This window comes from Argopecten irradians, chromosome 3 (assembly GCF_041381155.1).
Source record: "Argopecten irradians isolate NY chromosome 3, Ai_NY, whole genome shotgun sequence".
In the NCBI taxonomy this organism is placed as follows: Eukaryota; Metazoa; Mollusca; class Bivalvia; order Pectinida; family Pectinidae; genus Argopecten; species Argopecten irradians.
Window position 1 is genome coordinate 32,243,160 of NC_091136.1, and position 26,706 is coordinate 32,269,865.

At 36.2% G+C, this 26,706-nt stretch overlaps 1 protein-coding gene across 2 annotated transcripts in view; it reads left to right on the forward strand.

Annotated features, from left to right (window-relative positions):
• LOC138318251 (E3 ubiquitin-protein ligase TRIM9-like) overlaps nt 1-26,706 on the forward strand; it is a 61,137-nt gene that overhangs the window by 9,418 nt on the left and 25,013 nt on the right. For both annotated transcript variants that reach the window (XM_069260457.1, XM_069260458.1), the window contains exons 2-3: nt 764-859; nt 4,297-4,530. In XM_069260457.1, coding sequence (XP_069116558.1) covers nt 764-859; nt 4,297-4,530 — 330 coding nt within the window. The remainder of the gene's footprint in view (nt 1-763; nt 860-4,296; nt 4,531-26,706) is intronic.

The following is a 26,706-nucleotide window of genomic DNA, read 5'->3' on the forward strand; positions in this document are numbered from 1 at the left end:
CCTTGGTAAAGTATATTACCCTTCTCTGTAATAAGACGTAACTGAGAATGATTCATGTACCATTATTCTGAGTGACTCTCACTGTCTGTCCCTAATGTGTTGTATAGGCAGCCATCTTGTATCTATGTCTGTAATCGGAACAATTAATGATGAAAAAACTTGATAACAAACAAGAAGTTATTTATTTATGTGAGGCGATCTCTGATCTCTACACATACCCATCATAAGGTATGTTGAATGATAGTTTGGTAGGATTTATTGGTGGTTGTCACGGTAATTGATTATCTGCACTGAAGGAAGAAAACGTATAAGGCTTCTGGATAGATGTATATTGAGATGTGTTGATATAACATAGATAGATATATACGTTATGGTTCTTTTCCATGGTCTAAAGGATTATCTTAGACTTGGAATGGTGATCTGGTTTCAGGAATGTTAAGTAAATATTCAAGATCTGTACACACTTTACATTAATTCTTTATCGATATCTAAACTGTATATATTTTGAATTAATTGTTAATAAAATGCTGTAACCTACATGGTGGATTCAAAAATCAAGTTTTACTTCGGAAAATTGTTCCTATCAAGCAGCTGATGAGCCATTGCATGCATGTCAACTGTCAATTGCTTATGTCAATGTTCTGAATTGGTTTGTTTCAAATGTATCACTTGTTATAATGAGCTATTAGTAGTTAAGTACTTTGCTGTGTCTAGACATATATAGTTGTGATATATCTTCAACCTTTGATGTTTTTATTTACAGACAGAATTATCACAAACATTACAAGCCCTATCAGAGCGAGCCAAAGCAGGAACAGAGTTCATACAGAATATTCGGGGGATGTCAGAGAAAGTCCACGTAAGTTATACTCACGTATATTATATCACAAAGATATACAAATCAGGGGTGGAAATCTCTGTCCTTGTTTTATAAGAATTATGGTATAGATTGATTTTATAAGTCATACATTTTTATGTGCAATAATACAATATTGAAATATTGAATATATTAATATGTATTGCATTACTTTAAACCTGAAATCCCAAAGTTTGTTCAAACATTTCCAAAAAAGAATATTGATAAACCTCATAATAAATTAGGTACCTGTTACGTAACATATGAAGCCTAGTACCTTAGGTGAGAAAAAGAAATTAAAAACTGGGTCAACAGTTTTGAAAAAAAAAGTATTGTTATACTTTTCATGAATAAGTATTGACACTGATATTGAATCGTTTGAAATCTTATTCTGGTGTCATATATATATATATATATACACCAATGTTCAATAAATTGGCCTGCATCAGATGATCATGTAAAGTTGTGATATATAATTGAGGAAGGGTGGACAGACCAGTGGACTGGATAAGGTGGTGACAGCGGTTTCCTGTTACGAGCATGCAAACTGTGACCCAGTTAGTATTAGGGAGTCCCACAGGGCCTTTGTCACTGAAGGCTTTGTCATGGTGAAAGGCTCCAAATTTAGTATGACACGCTAAAGGCCCTCCACACCTTCTACTGGCTCACTGCTCCAGAGGTTTCAATAAAAATAGATTTTCTTCACACAATGTGTTAAAAAGAAGATCTTCATTGAAATATATTTCTCATTAATATTTTTTTTCTCACAAAAATATCCGAATTGGTAGAAACAGGAAATGGCTTAAAGGGAGTTAAAAGAGAAATGTTTGATTTGCTGGCGAGGTTCAATGGAATCAATAGTAAATCAAATGAAGTTTTACATGAATACTGCCGTATAATGGGTGAAGTGGCTGGTAGTTTTTCTTCACCAGGTGGGGTTTCTGAGTGATCAATCAAGATAGCAGTTAAATAGGTACCTCGTATCCGGGGTTTCCTCCATTGTACAAGTCACATTGTATTAAAAAGTCAATATAAATAACGGAAGATTTCAATGAAGGTTTGTGAACAAAGCCATATGTATTTCATATAAAAATGTTCATAGATGACTTCATACAGAGACAGGATATAATCCAGGTCAAGTTTAATGGACATGAAATTGTTAAAAATAAAATGATGGACCTGTCCTATAAACAATATTAAAAGAAAAAAAAATCTATTAGATGAAATTGCTGCTAATTTTTGAATTGCTGACTAATTTTTGTTGTTACATAGTTTGGGTAAAGTTTCAGCTATGTGGTACTTTTGGGTAAAATTATAATTTCTCAGAATCATCAAGTCATTTGTTAATGAAATTATAATTATACTAAAATGGGTTAAAATTTATATTGATGACATCAAACTAATGAAGGAGTTTTCTACCAAACTTTGATAAATGCTTTTTGATATAAAATTGTAAGCACTGTGACGAATCAGTCCTTTGCTACAAGCTCAAATTAATATAAAGACATCAACAATTAGCTAGCCAATTCTATGTGCTGTTCACTGGAGATGATCACCTGAGTTTAGGCCTTTGTCAGCTGTCATGGCCAGGTGTATGGGTTTCAAAGTCCGGTCACCCTGTAATTATAACGGACACCATTAAAGATTAATGAGCTCCTTCCCTGTAAGAACAGTTAATGGCTTCTTTTTAATTGTTCATTAAGTAAAAAAGACAAAGACATTACCTGACAGTGATCCTTAGCCTGGCCATGTGAATCGATACCGAGCCCCGTTATAAGGCATCGTGGGTAATCAGTAGGGATGGCATGTCGGAGGTATTGGCATTCGAATTATCCTTCATATCAATAGACCAGTGGGGATATTTTTATGGGATCTTGTCACGGACAACAAAATCCAGTTGTAAATGTACATAATTACCATAAAGTCTGTACATTATATATAAGCTACTCTAGTGATCTTTAATACACAAAGATGTCAAGGGGAAATAATCAAAAAAATTCGGAACATTATGATCATATTATAGGTAAATTATTCAACAACATAAAGTTAAAATTGGGATACAGGTCCTTTGTCAAAGTAATACGGTAGTTTGATAATCGAGTTCGATGGAAATCTCTAGAGCATTATCAATATTTGGATGATCCAGTCAGTGACTGAGTCTAAATTATATGTAGAATTTCCTGAAAAAAATGGGTATGATAATTATGATAATCACTAAATATTGCAATTTGACTTTTTGATGAACAGATCTGTTCTTCGACCAAGACATCAGCATTTCTGTTGTTAAAAAAGTCTTAATTATTCTCCCCAACTGTGCATATCCTTATAAGTTTTTAGCATAAAGAACAAATCCTCCTATTATAGCTTTTTGTACCTGGTAAAATTTACTTGTGTGATTAAAAACAAACAATTCATGACCACAACCACCAGAATTTGTTGAACGTAAGAGGTAATTTTCTGATCAAATAAAAGATGGGGGTATCAATAAAAATCATGACTTGTATTAGCTATTGTTTGTTTAATGTATTTCAGACTCATGGGGGTCTGAATTATATCATGTTTTCAATTCTGCACCGATTGACTTTGCGTAACCTGGATCTCTGTACCGACAGGTGCTTGATACTTTAATAACTAACTCAAAGTCGTAACAGTAAAATTAAGGATTCAGTTAAATCATGGACTGATTAAGAAATTGAAGGTCTTAAACCTTTATTACTTCCTCAAGGAACCGATGAAATAGGAAACCTCGGCAGGTTTGATTGTAGTGCAGGTACTTGTGGTTTTCTTTGGTTTCCTGGGTTTATCGTTGGTGGTATTGTATGTCTTTGATAGTTGATGTTTGATATAATTTTGCCCTAAGCCTTTAATTTCATGGCCGGTAATTTATATTATAGTCCTAGCTTAAATTCAGAGAAATCATCCTCATGATTAACCATGCATGTAACATAAATTATAATGATGTATAACAGTCTCACTCATTCTAATTAAAAACAAAATGATTTCTTCATCTGAAAATTCCCCAGTGGCCAGTGAGATTTAACATGAATTATAATCCTTATCAATCAGATAACTACAGATTAGGATAAAGAGATGGATCTTTGTGTAGGGATAAATACTAGTCATTGGTATGTATAATAAACTTAAATTGACTATAAAGAAATTAAAGAAGTGATAAAGACTATATATGACTGATGTTCAATCTGCTTAATCTGTTGGTTATTTACTGCTTGTATTAATTGCTTTTTTAACAATTAATATCAAATATTTATAGTTAGATGATTTTAAATTGCAAAAAAGTTGTAATCAGATTCCAACCACAATTGATCGAACATATTTTTCTAACATATTTATCTTTACCGGGTACACTCATTTTTCCAATCAACATCTGATATATGTTTCTTGCAGAATTCTAAGAGATAGGAATTTGTTTTTGTTTCCAGGGTAACTCGGTGGACTTTGAGGCAGTAGTGGTAGCACAATGTGATGCTCTGATTGAGGCTATAAAGTACCGCAAACAGGAACTTATAGAAAGTGTGGCCCAAGAAAAGGACCTAAAGACCCGCGTCCTCAAGGACCAGGTGTCCCACTGTACAAGTCTGTTACAGCGTACCACAGGATTACTACACTTCTGTATCGAGGTGCTCAAGGAGAGTGATGCCGCCTCATTCCTCCAGGTAAATCCTATACCTTTTGTACATGTTGTGATGCACCTTTACCCTGTGTGTGTCTAAAACATATTGTTAATGCAAAAACTTATCATATTCAAACTCCTTTGATCTGTCTTTTTCTTTGATGCAGTAGTACATGAATTATCCTGGAAGAAACTGATGAAATATGGCACTTTCATTTTTTGCAAAATGAAATTCAAGATGGCCACCACAGCTTTTGATTTGTTGAGATTTCTGAAATGTTGTATACATATGGCACTTGTTGTCCTGATCTGTCTGTTGCCTCTTTATAATATTTAGCATTTCATAAAAGGATTCACATTCAACCATATTCTGTATACTTGAGTGTTAATGGCTGTGATATGAGAGTCTGTCATGGACTCCATTTGTATTTTAAGTCATTACATAATGCAGTAGAATTTAGAATCATTAATTTAGTGAAGTATGAAATTCCTGCAATGAGATGCACTTACGAAAACCCATTAGAACTGCAAAGTTGGAATAAACCATCATTTATTCTTGCAGATTTTCTGAATTAAAGCTCATGCCTATTTAACGGCTTGTTCTAGCATCGCGTAGATTAAGTAACTTATGTCTTTGTAGTACATAAATGCCAGATCAGCAGATTGTCCGACACATTATATAGTCATCATTGTTAAAGCTACATTAAATGGGATGAGTAAGTGAAATGCACACAGAGTAATAATATAGAATGGTATTTAGTGGGCTGACTGGAAGTGATCAGGGATACCCTGACAGTAGCTGTGTAAACAAAAGGCATTTGGGATGTAAATGAAGGGGCACGGATTAGCTGACTGTCGGGATTATCTAACGGTTTACAGATAGTGCTGCTTTGTTGATGTGATAGATGTCAATGCTGCTCATTCTGTTATCATTGCCAGCGGAAATGAATGAAAGTAGAGGAAGTCATTAGCTTCCAATCAAGTGATAGCGAATCAGAGCTGGCGAAACTCAGAATTTAAATCCTTTCATTGTTTAGATTAAAGCACTGCTGTATTGCATGAGTTGTTCTGATTCTGCTTGACACCGATTAAAGCTTGAAAAATCAATGTTGACCTTTCAAAAACTTCAGCTGAAATAACACTCTTTATGTGTTTCTAGTGGGTACCTTTGGTATCCAAGGTCAAATCATAGGACATCCTGTGTATTGTAGGGATTGTCCAGTACAGGTATATACTGTTCCCTCATTGGGCTATTTCCCCATCTGTGTGTAATTCTCTATAGTTATTGACACCTGGCCTGATCCCCTATGATAACATTCCACTATTGGGTGATCCCTGTCCTTAGTTGTTTGGTATATGACGACCAATGGTATGCCCCGGAGATGTTGGATGTTTGGAAATGTTTGATTTGTCTATGATACTGCTGAAGGTGATGTACCTGTTATCTATACATTAAAATTATACAAGATCCTATTGGTTATACAAGATCCGGTGGGAGGCGGTGGGAAGCCCTGGACAATCTTTAGGTATAGGTTATACAAGATCCGGTGGGACATTTTCAGATAAGATAGTGTACAGGTACCACTAACAAGACACTGAACTATTTCCAGCACCCAAGAAAGTATGTCTTTATACTATCACTAAAATGGCATGCATTGATTGATACCATTTTGACAGCCACAGACAGGTCTAGAGTTTCCTTGCTTGGCCTTTCCAACACCCCTGCCTTGTCCTTCCTTATGTTTACAGAGCTGACAGGAGGAGAAGTGGCTGTTACAGCATTGGTCAGTCTATAACACTATATCCTGATGTTGTCTGAATGCTGTTTTGAGAAGTTGATCTCTCTGGGCAATGGTCAATCTCTCTAGAATACTAGAACCTACTTGGATACTAATTGAGAGCACTTGTTCAGTGAAGCTCATGACCACTTAAATGATTTTCAGTTTCTTTAAAACTTTTGTTACTGCCCCTTTTGGTGATTATGCAATATAAAAAGTTCTTGTTTCGATAAGATGCCCCAATCTTTCTGGAAACTGGTCCCTTGTGGTATTTACAAATATCTCCTATTTTGAGAAGCTGACAGTATGCAGCCTATATATCCACCTCTTACTCTGTCCCTCCTGTTTGTTGACCAGAGCTCCTGTTTAATAGAAACTGACCTTATGACCCCCAAACTGAACAGCAGAATGGGTACCATTGGAAACTGGACACCATAGGGACAGGCTGATACATATCATATCTAGCCTTGATCAGACACTGGCTCCAGTTAGTGTTGTGTCAGTCACTCACAGTTGTATTGGTGTCTGTCAGATGTCAGCCTATTGCTTGATTCACTCAACAGGTTGTGTATTGGCTCTCACAGGCCATGAGGATATTAGGTTAATTATGGTACAGATCAATATCGTGGCCAGCAAACAGAATATGGTATTGCAGACTATGGTTGAATTACTGAACTAGATTAAAAGCATATTTTTTTTGTACATTGTATATGGAAGAACAATTAATATCAATTATATAGACAAATTGAAAAAAATGCTTGTCTGTGAGTAATATTTTGATTAACTCTAGATAAAGGGAATGGGTTTGTGTAATTGCAGATCCTGCCAGCTAGAAGCTAGGTTAGGGTCTATCAGGCGATTGTATCTCTATGCTGCACATTTCATATACTCTCTGGTGATTCTGAATTGTTGTTAGGGCAGTCACTGTGCATCTTTGTTGTTATGGTCACTCTGCCGGACAGCAGAGTTGTCATTTACTGGTCATTTATTCCCAGGATAACCACCTGCTGCACTAAAGCATGGAGCTATAATGACCGTTCATGTCATTAGGCATGTTATCAGGGACATGTTTTAGTCCTTGATTGTTTGTATGGTTATTAGGATCCACATTAAGATCAAGGATCAATGTTGGAGTCCTCCATACCACTTTACCATACATTGCCTCACCATATATCATCATTGACAGTCAACTGTATGGTGCACTATGCTCACCTATCAGGCATGAAATTCTCCTCCAATGGTAAAACTTGCCTGTCAGCACCAATGAGGTCCGGCTCCATTTGGCTGTAAAGACCTACTGTGGACAATGATCTGTGTATTCAGTGGTTCTCACATTGCTTCAGGGACGATTTCTGTTCCTATGACAGATATAACTGACAGCTGATTTTGTTTGAGAATAATTTCCAGGTCTAGTTATAATGATTGCAGTACTGCCCCAGCCATTATTGGCCTGTGTTTATGTTTGGTTGTGGTATTTAGGCCAGTGTAGCATTTTGTCCTGCCATTTATAAATGTTACAAATAGCCCCATTAGGGCTATATACACCTAGTCCCTTGACACCAATTATATCTGTAAGGTCCTATTCCATGTGTACTGATATGCCTGTACATTTGAATTGATGTTGTGAACCTACTGTTAGTGTTATGGTCAGTTCACTTTATGTATGCTTCCTGTGGTCATTTACCATTCATTCACCTCAGGTGGCTTGCTTTCAATACACCTTTTGAGAAACAGAAAGAATCAAATTTAAACCAATAAAGGAATGAATGATCCATTAGTTTCTAATGCCCATTCTGATATCAAAAATACATCTAGTCCATCTTTTATGCCTTTGTTCAGCCGATGAGAAAACATAAAACATCACTTACCATATTTTGCATTGAAATTGTCACCTTCATACATCGATTTTGGTACTCCCTGGACATCGTTTTTTCCCAAAAATTTTTGATGCGCAAAATATACTGATAGTAGATTTTTCAGCCCTAAAAAGTACCTGCGCAAATTACACTGGTGTGCAAATTAAACAAGTTTTTACGGTAAATGGTTTGGCAAAGGAGAAATATATTATTTGTTGAACTAATTGAGACAAATATTACTTTTGGTGAGGCCAAGAAGGAAACAATCATTCATGTTTTGGCCCAGCAAATGCAATACAGACAATCACGTTCACCATGCTATAGAAGCATCACCTTTGCTCGATGGCCTTGCCGCAGGTGAGATTTTTCCAGGTGAGCTAGCTGGCCATTGATGTTGACCATTCACCAGACAGATGAATCATCGGAGCAGGTGAGCCAACTGTCCAGGTAAACGGACAGGAACTCCACACTGACAGGGCCACAGCGTTTGTTTACATTGAGATGAGAATCACCCCTTGTCACACTTGTGGTCATATAAGGTGGCGACAGTCAGACTCTGACTGGTTTCTGTTTGCTTTTGTAGCCAATATGACATTTATATATTTGTATACAGAAAATCCCCTTACCCTCCAATGAACAAAATAAACGGTGGAATCACTGGGGGAGAGGTGAGAACTCTGTTGTTCCCTATTGGCATTAAAGGGTGTCAGAAACCATGCTTATTTTGATAAGACTTCATTTCCTTTTCACAAATACTGACGATTTATACCAATACTCAAGCTGGCTGGCTCCTTGGTTGTTATGGTGAATGTCTTGTTTGTATTCATAGTTGATGTCTTTAGGGAAAACAGGATAGAAATCATGTGGAATTGTGTTAGGTTATGTACAGTATGGCGGCAGAGGGTGGCCAGCTGATTGGAGGTGTATATAGCATTGGAATAACATTGCTTTAGTGCCCAGTATTTCTGTGTATGCTATCTATACAGTACATGGAAGCATTCTCCTGGGTCCTTTGGTTTCTGTATAAGAAAGGGAGCCTGGAAGCACTATCTGTATAGATCAGATGTCTTCACTTGCTCAGGAAATAGCTGTAGTATAGATTTGGCTTCATTTGTCTACATATTGTGTAATACCCTCTATTTGTACTGTGTAGATGTACTGATGCCTTGTCCAGGATTCTGCCCAGGGATTACATTGGACCAGGCTATAGTGACAGACACACTGGCGGCTTGGCTGGACGTGGCATTATTGGTGTTGGATCACTATCTGCTACCAAGCCAGTGTTAATGATAGGAGAAATGAATTTCACACAATTCCCGCACAAAAGTGTTTTAAAATATTCAATAAAAATGATAAGGAAAGCCATTGACTTTCATTACTTACAAAATGTATATACAATGGTCTGTTGAAAGACCTTGTGAATATATATACAGCCTTACATAGACTGTCCACTGCCTTAATGGTCAACAAATGTCCTGATATACTTAGCGGTTGGCTTTATCTAACTTTTATCCTCAGTTGAACTTGACCATTAAGATAAATTGTTCATGCATGAAAATTATCAATTCAGACATTGGCCAAAGACATGAAATACTGACCACCACCCTCATTCAGGCTGATAACCAGTCAGCCCCATTAACTCCCTTTATCTACATGTGTTTATTGAACATTCAATTGGATTTTATCACACCTTGTAGAATTAGATGCACAACACTGAGTTAGAGGAATCTGGCTCTATGGGGACAAGGAAACTATATCCATATACCCTTATATATCTAGATTTGATCAGAGGAATTTGACTCTATTGGGACACATAGACCATTTAAGTGTACCCTTATATCTAGATTTGATCAGGCAATGATGTACCACCTCAGGCTTCTAAGCCCTTTGTTTGTGACTTTGTCAATGTCCGAATGTGGACCCTAGAAGGACTTCCAGCCAGTCGTGAGTAGACCTCGGGCTACTTTTAAAGTGTCCATTAGAGAGAGCTCCATTGTGATGGCCAGTTACTCTGGTTCAAACGTCTGTTAAGGTTTTGTCAAGTGTGTTAATGGGGTAACAATTGTCATCATGATTTTTGTCAAATAAATCAGTGAGAAAATTTCTAGATTTTCACAGCAAAAGGTGAGAAATCATTTCAATAAAGGTTGACAGCTCCCATCTACACTAGTAGCATGCTGGGGAGCTTTCATTTCCTTGTGTAGGTATAGGGCCTTATCAGATGTAGGTACACACACTTTTGACCAGCGGGTTAGACCCTGTAAGTAGTAGGTAAACTGACTTGAGATTAGGGGCTGTACTTACTACTGGGCTTGTCAAACACTTCCAGTGGTAAGGTTACCTAACATCCCTAATCTAGTTACGTAAAGGCCTGACTTTCTGACACTTGGTATATCGGCACCCTGGTGGTTCTATGTCATATATCGGAGACATCAGTTTGATACTCTGCAGGGCATCATTTCACTCAATACCATGTCATTTACCAATTTATATTAGGGAAATTAATACATATTATTTTTTCACATATGCATTATATTTCACTTGATTGTTATTTTTTCATAGGTGTATCAGAATTCATACTGTAAGTTTTTCACAGGTGTATCATGATGCGGTGTTGAGATGATAATTTGATGTCTTTCTTAGAGATTAAGATATCTACTAATTTTTAAAATTTCTACCTTAATATCAATGACACAAATGTTTACCTGACAGGTGAGACCCGTGTGTAAAGGGGTTTTATTGTAGACACTCCAGCAGTGTATGACTATGTGTGTGTGTGTGGGTGAAGAGGGAATTGGATACACGTAGAGAAGATGATCATGACATGCACGGTGGATTGTCTATAGGCCTTAATACATCTGTTGTTTATGCTCCTATGACCGCCGATCATAGAGATGCTACTAAGATACCTGTCCTTTTACACCTATACATAGTAAAGTTTCAGTTGGGTTGTAACACGATGATGTGACACTTTTTCCATCATCATGGCTCGATGACTAAGTCGTAAGGCAATATTAACACAGAGATGTTTTTTGGCAGTTATACTAAGGTTCGTATTTATTTCCATGACAAGTTAACTTGGGAAATTGAGCTTCAATATCATTACATGACAACAGTGAAATATGAAGCAGTTTATAATGGGATGATGAATCAATTAAATGAAGCCTTGTAATGAATAAGAAATCTTATACACTCTTGCACAGTGTATGTTCTGTCAGTCTACAAGTAATTCTTAAGATACTTTCTTAGTATTGGGTCTTTATAGTCATGCTGACAAGCATCAGCTACAGGTTATTGATGATCATGAAGTAAATTCAAAGTTTAAAGGGGGAGGATGGTGTACAACTTTAAAGTTAATGTAAAGTACTTGTTATATCCATGGTGAAATTGCCTTTATCTGAAACAGATACAATGTATGGTAGGATCGGGTCCTAACCTGTAATAAAGAAGGGAGGGACCTTTACCCAGTTATCCTGTGACTGCTGATGCTATCAGACATGTGGTCTTGCCCCCTTTTCCACATGTGTTCCCAGTCTGCTCCAGGAGCTGTCCCAAAGACAGATGTGTTTGTCAAGGCCAGACCTGTGTGATCATGTAGTAGGAGATTTAAGAGAGTTGGTCTCCAATAAACATCACAAGCTTTGGCTAACTGCTGATTACCCTATAGTCTCCAACACCAATTCTACATTCATGTGCTAAACTTCACTGTGTTCCAGTCCAAAGTATGGAGAAATGATCTGGGGTGGAGGAACAATCTGGATAGGTGATCTCCAAGTCTTGCAATGATAGTCTGCTTTTAGATCAAATTATTTGTGCCTATAAACCATGGAATGTCAGCAGACGACAGACTTTAATTGTGTGCTGGGCTGTGTACAGATTCCACAGGCTCTGACCTCTACACACTGGAGAACAATCAAATCCACAAAGAATCATGTCACTCATAGCTCACAAAACTCTCCAGCTTTTCTAGATTAATTTCCATGGGATTTGTGTGAGATAAAGTTTCCATGTTAGGGGACATATAGTTAAAGTTTATATCTTATTGATTCTTTGTCTGTAATATGCTGGAAAGGTAGACATTTTGTGGATGATAAAAACAATCTTGAAAGTGTGTTGTTGCATAACACGGCTCTTGAGACAACAATACAGGATAGGTTATTTGTATTGATTTCAATCCCTTCTGAATTTTTTGTTTTGTTAACTTGAATGTCTTCTTTTTGGTGCGAAATAGATAAAACTCATTTGGTTCCACTGAAAAATCTTACTGCTTTCAGATTTGAAGTCTCATTTTGTTTTGCTGAGACGTGTATATAATTATAATAGCTCTCAGTCATTCAGTGCAAAGACAGCCGATACTATAATTCTACACACACAATTTATAAAATAGAATTCTCGATACCAGAATAAAGATTTAAAAACTCAAAATAAAGACGAAAAAGAATCCAGGGAGTTAAAGAGCTTGAGGTTCACACAATGAATGTATCCAGGGAGTTAAAGAGCTTGAGGTTCACACAATGAATGTGTGAGTATTAAGTTGTAGGGGCTATAGTTACTCACATCTTAACACAGACCTCGATAAAAAATGATGAAAAAGCTTTAAAGGTAGATTTCAGAACCCCTTTAGTTTCACAATAAATGTCTTTTATCTGTCATCAACAGAAGGGACCTGTTCACACTTTTAAACCGCCTATCATCAGATTTATTTAAGCATTTCTAACAGCACTTTAGTAGACGAAATGTACTTTAAAAACATAATGTGTTGTCGGTGTTCAATTAATTTCTAAAATTTGATTTCTTTTCGTGTCTTTGAAGATATGATTGCCTTGCCTTAAGCAGTCATTGCGACCTTGTATTTTAGACAACAACACACCTGAATGACTTGTTGGTGCCTGGCTGTGGTTAAGTTTAAATCTGAGTTGATCTTGATCACTTTATATAGAATTTCCCAGGGTGATCTTGGGGTATCTGCTGACAAATCGTCACACACTCACTACAAGTACGTTTAACTGATTTATTTGACATTTTAGATTTCGCTGTCTGTTTAATGGTCTGGATAATTGTCATCTGATCATTAAAAAACACATTAGAAGGCATTACACAATACCATGGAAAGTCCGTGTCAGAAGCGGGTATAGTCATACAACAAATGTTGAACAAAGCCAACCAGTAAAATCTGTTCTACAGTGCATTCGTTCTATTTACATTATATTGCAATGTTATTGAAATTTCCCGACAGATATCATTTTATTTGCTTAGCACAATCATTTTTCTCATTTATGAAATTTCATGGAGGTGGTTTTTTTCATACATTATGCTTGGATAATATAGATTACCCCCGGTATAAAAGTTCTATATTGAAGGAGACAGGGGATATCAAATGTATCACAAAGCACAAGCATACTACGTTCACTATTAAATCTGATGACAATTAACTGATAGAAATAAACGTAACAGGACACCTGGGAATAAAAAAAAAATCTGAAGGTTCTAATGTCAAGGGTCAATGTCTCTTCTGTTGAGGACATACAAACATGGCTTTTGTTAAATTCTGAACACGGTCTGTTTAAGTTCTCTTAACTAGGTCTCTTATATTCTGGTTCTTGTTTAGCTAGTGGTAGTATTCCATTTTAATCTAAACCCAAAATTTTAATAGAATTTCTTAGCTAAATTATAATACTAGATTATATCCCCTAGTATGAGACTTAAAAATTATGTGCGGGCACATCAAAATCATTATTATTAAGCAAAATTTATTGATAATTCTAATATATCAGAGACTGGCGGCCAGTCTACTGACAGGGCATCTTTAAAGATGCTCCACCGCTGACAAATGGTATTTTTTCACTATCAAAAACAGAAGTAGACGATTTGGTATTTTTCTTCAGTTACAAAAGTTACTTACTTTACACCATTTCCACCATTGAAAAGTTTGGGCTTCTAATTTTACTTAAAGTTTAAAATATTAAAAAATAATAAATTTCATCCCGAAAAAAATCCTATATCCTATATGGAATAAAGCACTAATTGCGCATGCACCAAAATCAAAACAAATTATTTTATATATTTTTAGTGTTAATTAGACATACATATACACGATTAAACCCCAATTATTGTTCAAATGATGAGTATCATTTATGCTCTGTCGGTGGTGGAGCATCTTTAAAGATGTAGACTTGGTACAGTCCTGGTGAGGTGATAATGTGGTAACTGATATACATTAGTAGTGACAGCATGATGAGGCTGTGTGGGGGACTAACAGCTACAACCAAGACATTTTTATGTCCATTTTATTGAAAATTTCGTCACAAGATCCTTTTAAAACTTCAAGAGATGTCAAGGAGGAAAAAACAAAGAGAAAACTGTAAAATTCTTAGAGTGCACTTTAAATGCTTTAGGGAAAGCAGTTTAAAATACTTTAGCAAAAGTAATTTGAATATTTCCATTGTTCTTGGTTGGGTGTACAGACCTTGTGAGGACACCTCCAACCTAAGGCAATGGGTTCTTAATGTTTCCACTGAAGACCAAGCCATATGGACATCACTGTTTATGGCCATATGCTTCTTAGACATCGACCAGTAACTAATAGACTAATGAGTACTATTGTAGGGTTAGAACTGTTTGCTGATGGTTTCTATATACAAAGTATGGAATGAGCTACTTCATTACTGGTAATTAATCCAGGGTTCTGTGGGACTCTCATTTCGCCCTTGGTAAACTTTTCATGTTTCTCTTAGTCATCAAAGAAGATGCACTCACCATAGATAGAGAAAATGTGTGTTTAATAGTTGACTTTTATCAGAGTTGTACTTAAAAACTGTGATGTTATAACTTTCATAAAAAATATCTGCAATATTGCTTCACTTGGAAAAGAAAACATTGCATAATAGTTGTAGGGATACTACCCTTGATGCTAGCTATAATTGTCCTCTATAAAGGGGCTGAGATTTACTCCTGCTGGGTATGAAAACAAACCCATGTAGACAGGCAGTACAAAGTCTGTGTAGTACATGGAATGGCTTGTGGATGATGGAGGATATTTTTCCTTGTGGAATTGAAAACAAACAGGAACTTTAGTACAGTGTATACCTTGGGTATTCTATGGAGTGTTTCACATGTCTGTCATTATCAAATTATAATTGGAAAGGGTATTGATTGTGGCCAAAGGGAGTCAAGTGCTTCCAGATGTTTGAATAAAAGGGGCACCTGTTAGGGCTGCTGATGACTAGCTGCTTCATTATTGGAGTCAATCATTGAGGTGCTTGATTGGCATGGGTGTACATTAGGATAGCATGGGAGGTTTCCTTGTTAATTGATAGACATTAATTGTTATAGTCACCGCAAATAGATCAGCAAACATCAAAAACATGTTTTAAAGCTGTTCAATACTTATATTTACTTACCACAAAACATACCCACTTTATACCGGAAATTAGGCTGTACCAGGTAGCACTAGGGGCAATGAACTTCTTTGTTTTGGACATTAAAAGGCAGATTGATTCCTGACTGATGAAATGGTAAGTGCTGATAGATGGGGTCAATATTCCTCAATACACACCAGTAACTAATGAATGAGAGTAGCTGTATTGTCTTATAGAAAGGCCGATGACCAAGGTCTGTCACAGAACACCAGGAGTCTCTTCAGGTGGTCGGGAAAGAACTCAGACTCCAACCTTCATAATCAGGGAAAAGAACAATACCAAAGTCTATTTGACTTGAATTTCCATCTACCGTACTAATATACATTGACTTAAATTTCTGTCTACTACTATAAATACAATGTAAATAAATGACTTAACAAATTTAAAGAAAAAGTTTTTTCTTCTATACAGAAAAATGATTGATTTCCATATTTAACTTTTAAATGACTCACAGCTACCATAAGAAATCATTGTTCTAAGGCGTTGAACCTTCACCATGAGCGTTTCCAGATACAGTACATAGTACATATATAGACCTGTAACTGCTATATTTTATACCTCCAAGGGGGTACGTTTCCTGTAGACTTTATTTCCACTAAAAGCTCCCATTTCATATCTTAGATCTAAATTGGGTTCAACTTGAGGTGAAAATATTTACAATGTAGTTTGATACATTTTTCAACACATCTGGAAGTCTGGAAGAGAGAAGTCTCGAATCTTAATTAAACTAAATGTTGGTATAAGTATGCTGTTTTCCTGGCAATAAAAGCTTAATAGCTAGTATGTGTATGTATGACATAGATATGAATTATAACTTTTATCTGTGATAATCTCTGAATCTAAGTGGGATAATGCAATAAATAGAAGATAAATGTAAGTATGATTGGTTAAGGTATAATGACAACTTCACACCCCATTTACCATTTAGATATGATGGTTAGCTTACTGGTGGCTACCCAAACCTTTACTGATCGACAGATACAGAAAACCATTTGTAATATCTGGCCTCTGACTGATCAAGCAAGTGGCGATCTATTGATAAAACACCTATCAAAATGGATAAGAGATACAGCAGGCAGTGATCCAGTGTTGCTGATAAAAACGAAGCAGGGAATTATTGTAGGGAGCGAATACCTATACATGTAATACAACATATAATTCTGTCAATACTTGGTAGCACTTGTCCGAGGGAAGTGTTTTCTCTGAGGTGCGAGCTGATTTGATAGTTTATGTTCGTGTTGTAGATCTGAGGGTTTGGTGAATAAACAGAAATAATTGAGGAGATAGACCCTCATTTGAGGGAAGATACAGAGTCATTAAACTGTTAGAAGCCATACACAGTTTAGAAGAGTTTATATGATAAGGTGCCACATTCCTCTCCTTATGATGATCTCTCCTCACCAGGTGTAATGATTGAATTGCCTGTGTCATTAGAACACTGTACCAGTATATGATTAAAGGGTTTGGAGGGGCAGACCATGTATAATGCCCCATACAAGGGGCACATACTCATCGGAAATTGAGGGGCATTGATGGGTAATGGGGGAAATGTTTTGGACATCAGTATTATGCACATGTAGTTTAAGTCAGGTAAAAGGTCAGGATGTTAGATGAGAGATGGGGAGCTGGTCAGATAGGGCACACTCCCTAGTACTCAGTGTAAGGTAATAGTAGGGAGGGGCATATTTACTCCCTAGGGGTCATTTCTCTGTCATATGTCACATTTGGGAGGGACAGACATCCACCGTTGGGGGTCCAAGTATTGGTTAAGGTAATAAGTTAGGGAGGGACACATACATATCCTCATAAAATCCACATTTTTATACAGTAAGTTGAAATATGGTACGAGTATTTTATCACCTATATGTCTAACAGTACAGTAGGTGTTTTGATATAGTGTTTATGGGTTATGACTTTCTAACAGTTAGCTGTGTTCCTAAATCAGAAATTGAAGTGTTAACCATTAAAATGTACTGATAGCTTACAAAAATAGACCTCCTGTACTTCTTACTCCTTCTATTCTAAAATACTGATGGCTTCAGTCATTAAAAGGCTCAAGTACACAATTTGAGAGAAAAGCTTTTTACTCAAATGTGATAAAAAAGTAATTTGGAAAAGTTCTGTGAGTTTATAGACTATAGTCATTGGAAACATTATCGTTAAATTATAGCAAACTTTAGGTGAGGTACATATGGCTATCTTCAGACTCAGGCACTGTTATAATAAAGGGCCATATTTATAACTGCACAACTTCAAAAGTATTCAAAAATTTAAGTGCAGATTTGTTGATTAGTTTATTTAATCAGAATATCTGTATGCTTTGTACAATTTTAATAACCCACTAATTCAGAGGTATATTACAACTATTAAGATTAGATGCGTTGTAAATTCTGGTGCATTATTATTGAATAACAGACAGGTAGATCGAAACATTGCCTTAAACTGTAGGTAAATTAGCACTTAACAGGATTTACAATCACAAGATCAAGGTGTTCTTTTTGATAAAAAAAACTCATAAGTAGACCTGATATCTGTAAAATCTGAGCTGAGCATATTGTTGGGCATGAATAAATTGTAACCAAGTCTTTATAGATTGGTATGGAGTGCCGCGTCTACATAGGACACAGTTGTACTTCTAGTGTTATAGGGCCGATCTAGAACATATAAAGAAACGCTGCATAACATTGGGTCTTATCAGAAAGATTTTGACATACAATCTCATCTAGGCTAATTTGATACATGAATTATCGAGTATGACTTACTGGGCTGATAACCTAGAGTAACATTGGCCCTAACAGTTAATCCCTGGGGTGTAAATATAACAGTGTCACTGCTGTGGTACAGATACAGGGCGAAAATGGGTCTTTATATTGGGTTCTGTAGGATTCTGTGTACATGTTATGGTATAATAGATAAATTAAGGCATTATATGTGATAGGAAATAGCTCATTGATTACTGAAACAGCTTAGCCTGAAAGGGTTTGAAATTAGCTTCCATTATAGCATGGCTCTGAACCAAACCACTACATTAAAAGACCAATAGACATATCTTCTCTGATTCATAGTTACTTGATACAAGGCAGAAAATTATAAGAGTAAGGATTTTTCACAGTTGCATATCATGTTTACTATATATGTGTATTTCATGTTTGAAAATATGTATAAGTAAAAAAGAATGATTTCTGAAATCTGCTTGTGATATTCCTGTACATTATATAATTCTCTAAATACATAATTCTTCTCTCAAGCTGTTAAAATAGTACTGTCTATTTGTCATTAATTCGTTTAGGTCCATGGGAGTTATTACAGATGAATTTGACTGAAGATAACCTGGTTCTAGTTCAGTTCTGTATTGCCTGCTATTTTTGCAAGCCAAATTTTCATGATTTGAACTACTTTTAAATATTTCATGGATCAAATTTCTACAATCATTAAGCAATGTCCCTCGAAATCAGGAAAAATATCCCCGAAAAAATAAGCAGCTATATAGAGAATAAGAAAATGGAGATGCCTAGTGCAGGCTTTGCTGGATACTCTAACTTCCTGTGTCATTAATGTCTGCCAGGTTTGACTGACTTATAGACCTCAGTCACCTGTTTATACCTGTCAACATTGTTTAGGGCTAATGCCAATTTCAAAATATTGTTACAAGATTGACATATAGCTATAGCCATACTAATTCATAAAGTATCGTCTGTCAAGTGTCGTGACCATAGCTTTGGTGTACAAAGACCTATATACTGTATCAGATCTATAATTCTTTACAGGTCTATAACATCTGGTGTATCTGGTAGAATACTGGGCCAACACCTGATCACCGAAGTCTGACAATGGTACCCTAAACACCTGACCAAGGTCTCAAAGACAATCTAGTACGGTCTTTGAGACATGATATTGGCAGTCTTACTGCTGCCATTTCAGTACCATTGTTTGTACACATAATTCCGGTATTGACCATTTACCCAGCAGTCACCTGGGAATGTCTGTAGCTTTTCTGTAGTGTTAGCCTTGTAAATGTCTAGACATCAACTTCTATGTACTGTTATATTACAGACCATAAAAACAACAATATACAATAGTCTGTGTTTGTGAATAGTGTTAAATAAACTTAAATATAAAAGAGGTAGCTTACCGTTTGTCATTCTGGCTTTGTTCGGTATAAATTTAATGTAAATATATCTCTTTTATTGCCGAGTTAAAGGATTTGTAATACCAACATTGATGTAGACATGTTTTGTATGTTAAGTCTATTATACCTTTTATAGTATACACATATCAAGAATAGGTATTCTATGGGGGAAAAGGCCACAATAGAACCATTGTACTTAAGTGTCCAAGGTCATAGATAGGATACTGGAAAGATCTGGTACTGGTAGCACTGTAGACATTCAATAAATTTTTTCTGATTTTATCTTTGAAGACATGTCTGAATTAAATAAAAATGAAAGAAAAACCAGCCAGGATCATTTGATTAAGTAAAATGTTATGCAGTAACAGTAGAGTAATTTGTATGACAGAGAAAGCTATCAGAATGGCAGAATTTTATCAATATTTATTTAGTGCTAATGGCTATGGGGATGTATCTAAATTCCAGTAATGAAGTTGTAGTGTAAGTTTGAACCACCTTAGGGCGTGTTAATGACCACTGTCCAGACGTCTAGATTAGAGGTGGTGGTAGTGGTGACGTAGTATTGGGTGGTCAATTGGTCATCATGACTGATTAACAGTTTGATTGATGATAGACACAGGTACAGGTGGACTATTCCCAACAATAGGTGATGTCACACACGAGGACGTAATAGTGGCTAACCATATGTAACAGGGTGTGGTAAAAACAGGGACACACACATATTGGTCACGCTGATATTTACCAGACCCGAGTCTATTGATGCCAGCTGAAGATCATATTCTTTTCTCTTTACTTCATGTATATAAGTGAATTGATAGTTTTATAATCTTCAAACAAGATCTGTGGACATGTCTGCTGCTTTGATGTGAAGCTTCACATTGTGTGTCTACACTTCTCCTTTATTTTACAAACCTATGGGTTATAATTGTCAACAAGAATGATAACACTTGGTATATTAACCCTTTTAAAACTGTCAATACAGATCTGCACCTGTCCATTGCTGTTTTTGTGAGAGAACACGTACTCTTTCTTAATAAATGAGAAATTCGTCCTGAATTCATTGCCATATTGCTTGGTGAATAATTGTTTACTGCATATCATGTTGTCTTATCACTTGAATGTTATAGAAAAATGGAAATGCAGTTTTGTGATTTCGTTTTTATGCAGCAGTTCAGGAAGAGGTTGATCAGTAGTCTATAGGTAGAGCATCTGGCTAATGTTCAGTATAGGTCATATGAGTTTATGTCTAGTAGTGCACTCAACCTTCAGTTGTACAGGTATTATTGCTCTAGTTTAGTTACATTGCCATCACTTTAATACAATAAATTGCAAATAAGGATAAAGTCTTATTCCCAGGAGTTCTTTTAAAATCTATTAAATCCATATTAATGACATATACTTTGGACAGAAAGTGGGATCAGTTCTATAAGCTATACTCACAAAGGGGAGGTAAAATATCTGTTCCGTATCAAAGTTAGAATCTATATATAGCTCCTAAAACAGTTCAGACTGAGTTTATCATCAAAATACAAATACGATCCTCATCTGGGATGTCTCAGTCTGTATCATGTCCATCAGGGATCAGCGATTCCTGGGGTATCATATCGGTCATGGATCAGTGATTTTTGGGGTCGGTGGTTAGTGATTGAATCTTATCGGATCTGTTTCCTACTACAGATAGCTTTCAGTGCCAGGCTAGACTTATCCAATCCAGGATAACTATAAAATTTGTTTATATAAAGGCACACAATTACTTTATGGCAGGTTTTAATACTTTGATTGGAGATTTAAGATTTATCTTTTTATGTGAAGGCCATTTTAAAATGTAAGCTGGCTTTTCTATTAAAACTGCACGACCCTGATATCGATGCTCATATCTTAAAGCTTCCAGACTTTTATTGGCTCCCCGGCATGTCTTTTTGTTGGACTTCATTGATATTGTAAATAGCCATCAATTGGACCAAAGGCTTGTAAGAAAACAAAATTGAATCAAATATGTTTCCTTTGAAAAAGAAATCTCAGCAAAATTGTATTTTCTCCGTCATGAGCAAATTTTAGATATATTTAGATGGATGATATTGCATGCGGACTTGGTTCACCTTTGATACTGTGATTTTGTAACTGTTATGCTGATCATATATATGAAGAAAAAGATTTCTTCGGAATGTTTGACTGCATTTAAATTAAGTCTCTTGGAGTTCACCAGATTTTGTTGCTATATACTTTATAATCTCAGACCTAGGGTTAAGATCAGTAGTAGTTTGATGCCAACCATCAGGGAGTGGTATTAGTTGAGAAAAGGGTCAGTCGTTGCTGTTGTGGTTATGTCCTATTGTAGGACATTTTATCAAACTTGACGTGAATAGCATATTGCAACAGTCATCTTTGATGTTGATTTGTGAGGTAGCTATCAGCTGCTACAAATAATATTCCCTAAACTCAAAATGGTCCCGAAATTGGTGTGATATAATTTGTTATGACTTGCTGCAAGTGTTTATCGTTGTCTCATGTATGACTGTTTGGAAGTTGATATTCAATAACTGTTGCTGTGTTGAAAAAACCATTGAAAGAACACAATAGAACACTTGATTACAAAGCTATCACAAGTTGACTTTAGCAGACATTGTCGTCTGAGCCTTTCATTCACTTCTGCTGCGGTATTGATTTGCATTTAGAATTGTAAAACATGTCTACATGCATTGCAAACTGCAATGTCTGCAGCATGGCTACAGACAATCCTGAAACGATATGTTAATACCTTGGTGCCAAGAGAGGTTCTTTAAGTAATTTGATGATTCGGTGGAGAACAAACTGAACTGATAGGAGGGTACCGTAGAAAGGCCATAATGAATGACCATCGTATTATACACCACAGTTACATGCATGATGACCTTAGCTCTGTAACCAGTACAGGCCAAATTAGGATTTAGTCATTCAATTCAAAGTCATGATTCTGTTTAGAATTACTTTATTTAGAAGATGAAAAGGAGATGATCGCTTGCTTGGTTTTGTCCCTCTGTATAGCCATAAGATAATAATAACCTTGATAGCAGTGTCTCTTCAAGTCTGGGGAGAGCCCATCTCCAACGCTGGAGCAGATATAACTCTTAATCTTATCAATCACAAGCTTGAAACAAAGTCAGATCTTTTCATTTCATACCTCATTGCCTTCAAACATTAGGGAGACCTCATTTATTGTTTTGATCTGGGAGGGAGTTATGAGTGACTAGAGGAGATGAGACTGACGGGTTTGATTCTTTGATCACACAGGGGATCAAGGCTGGGCTTTGTTTACCCACCATGAGTGAATTTTTATTAGTTTATTTATGTTATCTATATGTTAGTCATTTTGAGGTCAGAGTGATTTCACGGTTTGGGGGCCTGTGTTTGCTTACATGATTGGTGCTAGTTCTGTCAGGGAAAGCTATATTTGCCATTCATATCAGATAGCTTGTTTCCTGTGGAGAAAAATGGATAAAATATTGAATTATTTTGATGGATTTGGAACAATTCTGCTTAGAGAAGGAACATATTGATATTGTGTGGATTTCTGTTCATAGATCCAGTATATATTTATAGATTGACAAGATATATGTCTGCTTGCTTTGTCTGTATAGTTTCATTGGATATACAGGTTTGGTTGCATGCATGGTCATCTTGTGGTTTCATCAGTTATTTTTTTGTAAACAACAGGCCAAGGTTGTTGTCTGATCTATTGAACCAAGTGGCTGGATGAGTAATGGCCTGAACCATCTCAATTTCTGTGATGGACATTTTATATTTGGTCAAACACTTGAGAACGTGAATTAACATCTAGATATAAGTTTTGTCTTTTGTTTTCAAGGCTCCTGATGGGGTTTTAGTGAGATTTTTGTTGACGAAAAAAAAAATTGTCGGTTCGTTCAGGGGAATGTGTTTGATGGATCGTCTACAAAGACCAGAAATTGTTCATTAAAACAAGGCTATGAAGCTCTAATATTACTTATAGGAATCTTCCAAACTTCAATACCAAAGATATTAATCTAAAAAAAAAATGTCTACAAGAATCTTGATGTATATTTATAAATCTGATGGAAACCTTCATAACAAATGCAACTCTAGGTCATACAGATCTATATACAGATCAAACCCTTATAGATCTGACATATCTAAACTCTATTGATTGTGTCTGCCGTGATTGCATCGAGTATCAAACGAATGTGTCATTCATATAATACCCTAAGATACAACGATTGATACGCAAGACGTACACCCCTAATATAGACAGGCGTTACATATAGATGTGGATGTTAGCTGGCAATAGCTCGTTAGGAAATCAGAGACAGGTTAAGTCGTGGCTGGTGAATGGACAGTAAATGGTATTGGTTCTGTTATTCCAGTTATATGTATCTGGGTATGGTATACATTGATGGATGTAGGTACGGATTGGTGATGTCATATGAGGCTGCTATTGTTGATGGATGCTATAAGGCTGCTAACAATACAACACTTCTGTATCACTCATTTACCTGGGTAAAAAAGCCTTGATGTCCCGGACAATACCAAAAAGCAAATACAACATCCATGATCTTCATTAAAGGCTTCATCATTTACTACATATATCTACGTGACTCTCTTCATGAGCATTTGTCCTTCATCATTTATATACCATCTGACCTTCCACCTTCCATCCTTCAACCTACAGTGTAACTTGTCAAAATGGATGTCACTGGGACCTATATATTTGGCAGATATTGGCTATAGATTCAGAATTATGCAGGTTTTTGTTGTTATAGATTAAGAAAAAGTACCATACTGTTATGATGGAATAGACAGGAATCCAGATTATACAAGGGCTAGTTTTGTCAGGTTATAGACAGGAATCCAGATTATACAAGGGCCGGTTTTGTCAGGTTATAGACAGGAATCCAGATTATACAAGGGCTAGTTTTGTCAGGTTATAGACAGGAATCCAGATTATACAAGGGCTAGTTTTGTCAGGTTATAGACAGGAATCCAGATTATACAAGGGCTGGTTTTGTCAGGTTATAGACAGGAATCCAGATTATACAGGGGCTAGTTTTGTCAGGTTATAGACAGGAATCCAGATTATACAAGGGCTGGTTTTGTCAGGTTACAGACAGGAATCCAGATTATACAAGGGCTGGTTTTGTCAGGTTACAGACAGGAATCCAGATTATACGAGGGCTAGTTTTGTCAGGTTACAGACAGGAATCCAGATTATACAAGGGCTAGTTTTGTCAGGTTATAGACAGGAATCCAGATTATACAAGGGCCGGTTTTGTCAGGTTATAGACAGGAATCCAGATTATACAGGGGCTAGTTTTGTCAGGTTATAGACAGGAATCCAGATTATACAAGGGCTAGTTTTGTCAGGTTATAGACAGGAATCCAGATTATACAAGGGCTGGTTTTGTCAGGTTACAGACAGGAATCCAGATTATACAAGGGCTGGTTTTGTCAGGTTATAGACAGGAATCCAGATTATACAAGGGCTAGTTTTGTCAGGTTATAGACAGGAATCCAGATTATACAAGGGCTGGTTTTGTCAGGTTATAGACAGGAATCCAGATTATACAAGGGCTGGTTTTGTCAGGTTATAGACAGGAATCCAGATTATACAAGGGCCGGTTTTGTCAGGTTACTGTAAACCAACTTACTTCTGTGGCTACTAAATTTTGTGATTTGCATTTTAAACCATTACTTTGCTAAGTTAAACATTTTTGGATTTAAAAATTGAAATTCACATCACTTTAAATGGTGTAGGTATTTAAATTCGCAGATATAAACTTTTGTAAATTTATTTGGATCGCAAAAAATTGCAAAAATAAGTTACACTTGCAAAAAGTTTGTATACAGTATATATATATATGCTGTACATTTGTACGGACACTTCCTCCTGATACCAATACATCCTCTGGAGACAGTCCTGCCCTTGATAGCAGACCTCAGCCTATTACCTATATCTATTGGTGTAAAAGATATACACTGATAGTAACATGCCCATAGGGAACTCTATGTGGTACACACATTTAACTTAGATTGTCATCAGCCATATAGTCTGGGGCTAGATTCTAAATTCCCTCAAATCAGACTTCAATTTAGATAATAACACTGGGTTTTAATCTGACATGCCTTTTCTCAACTGTAGGAAAACTGCTCAAGAAGATATGCAGAAAGCATTAAAAGTATTGCATTTGTCTAAAATCATACAATGCCTCTACTCTTCGCTGCAAGACATTTTACCCTAATGCACTAAATGTGATTTGGAGTTTGTATGCGATGACATCAACAGAAATCTTATAAGATCTTTGGCTTTCCAAACACCTTAGAAGCTCTCAGAACTATTGGGGCCGACACCAACAGTTGCCTATTGATTTTGATGTCAACATAGATTCAGTTTTTACATTTAGGGGCGATTTGTGTGTCATAAAACCTGTCTATTTTGACCCCGAGTCTGGATCAAGTCATGTCCCAAAGCCACAGTCTTATTGGCTGTTTGGCAATAGTTAAATTAATTGGTCGTTAAATGTGGAAAAATCATTGACAAAGGTCTTTAGTAGACGGAGATGAATGTATGTTTTATTGGTACAGAGCCTTGCCATAGCTCCCTGTCCTCCTAGGGGGATTTTACTATTGTCCTGTTCATTTCATATCCATATAGGTATACATGTACTTTCTGTCCTTGTCTCTATAGTCTACTCATTGAGATGCAAGATGACCTCAGGATGACCATCCCTGTGTTGGTCAGTGATGGTCAGCATGACTGTTATAGATAGGTACATAAATCTTCAGAGCTTTATAAACGTGACCTTGGGGATTAAGGTTAGTCTGCAGGTTCTTAACATATTAATTTCACCCAGTTGATAAATGGTTTGGTTATATATATATTCTAGTCAAATGTTATAGTCCAGCCAGTAAGACTATCGAATTGTGTGGTCAGTATTATATGTTAAGTTATTTAAATTTATACAGATGGATACACCAGAACTCATGAAGTCATTATGTAAATCAGGTAACCATTAATTATCCTATAGG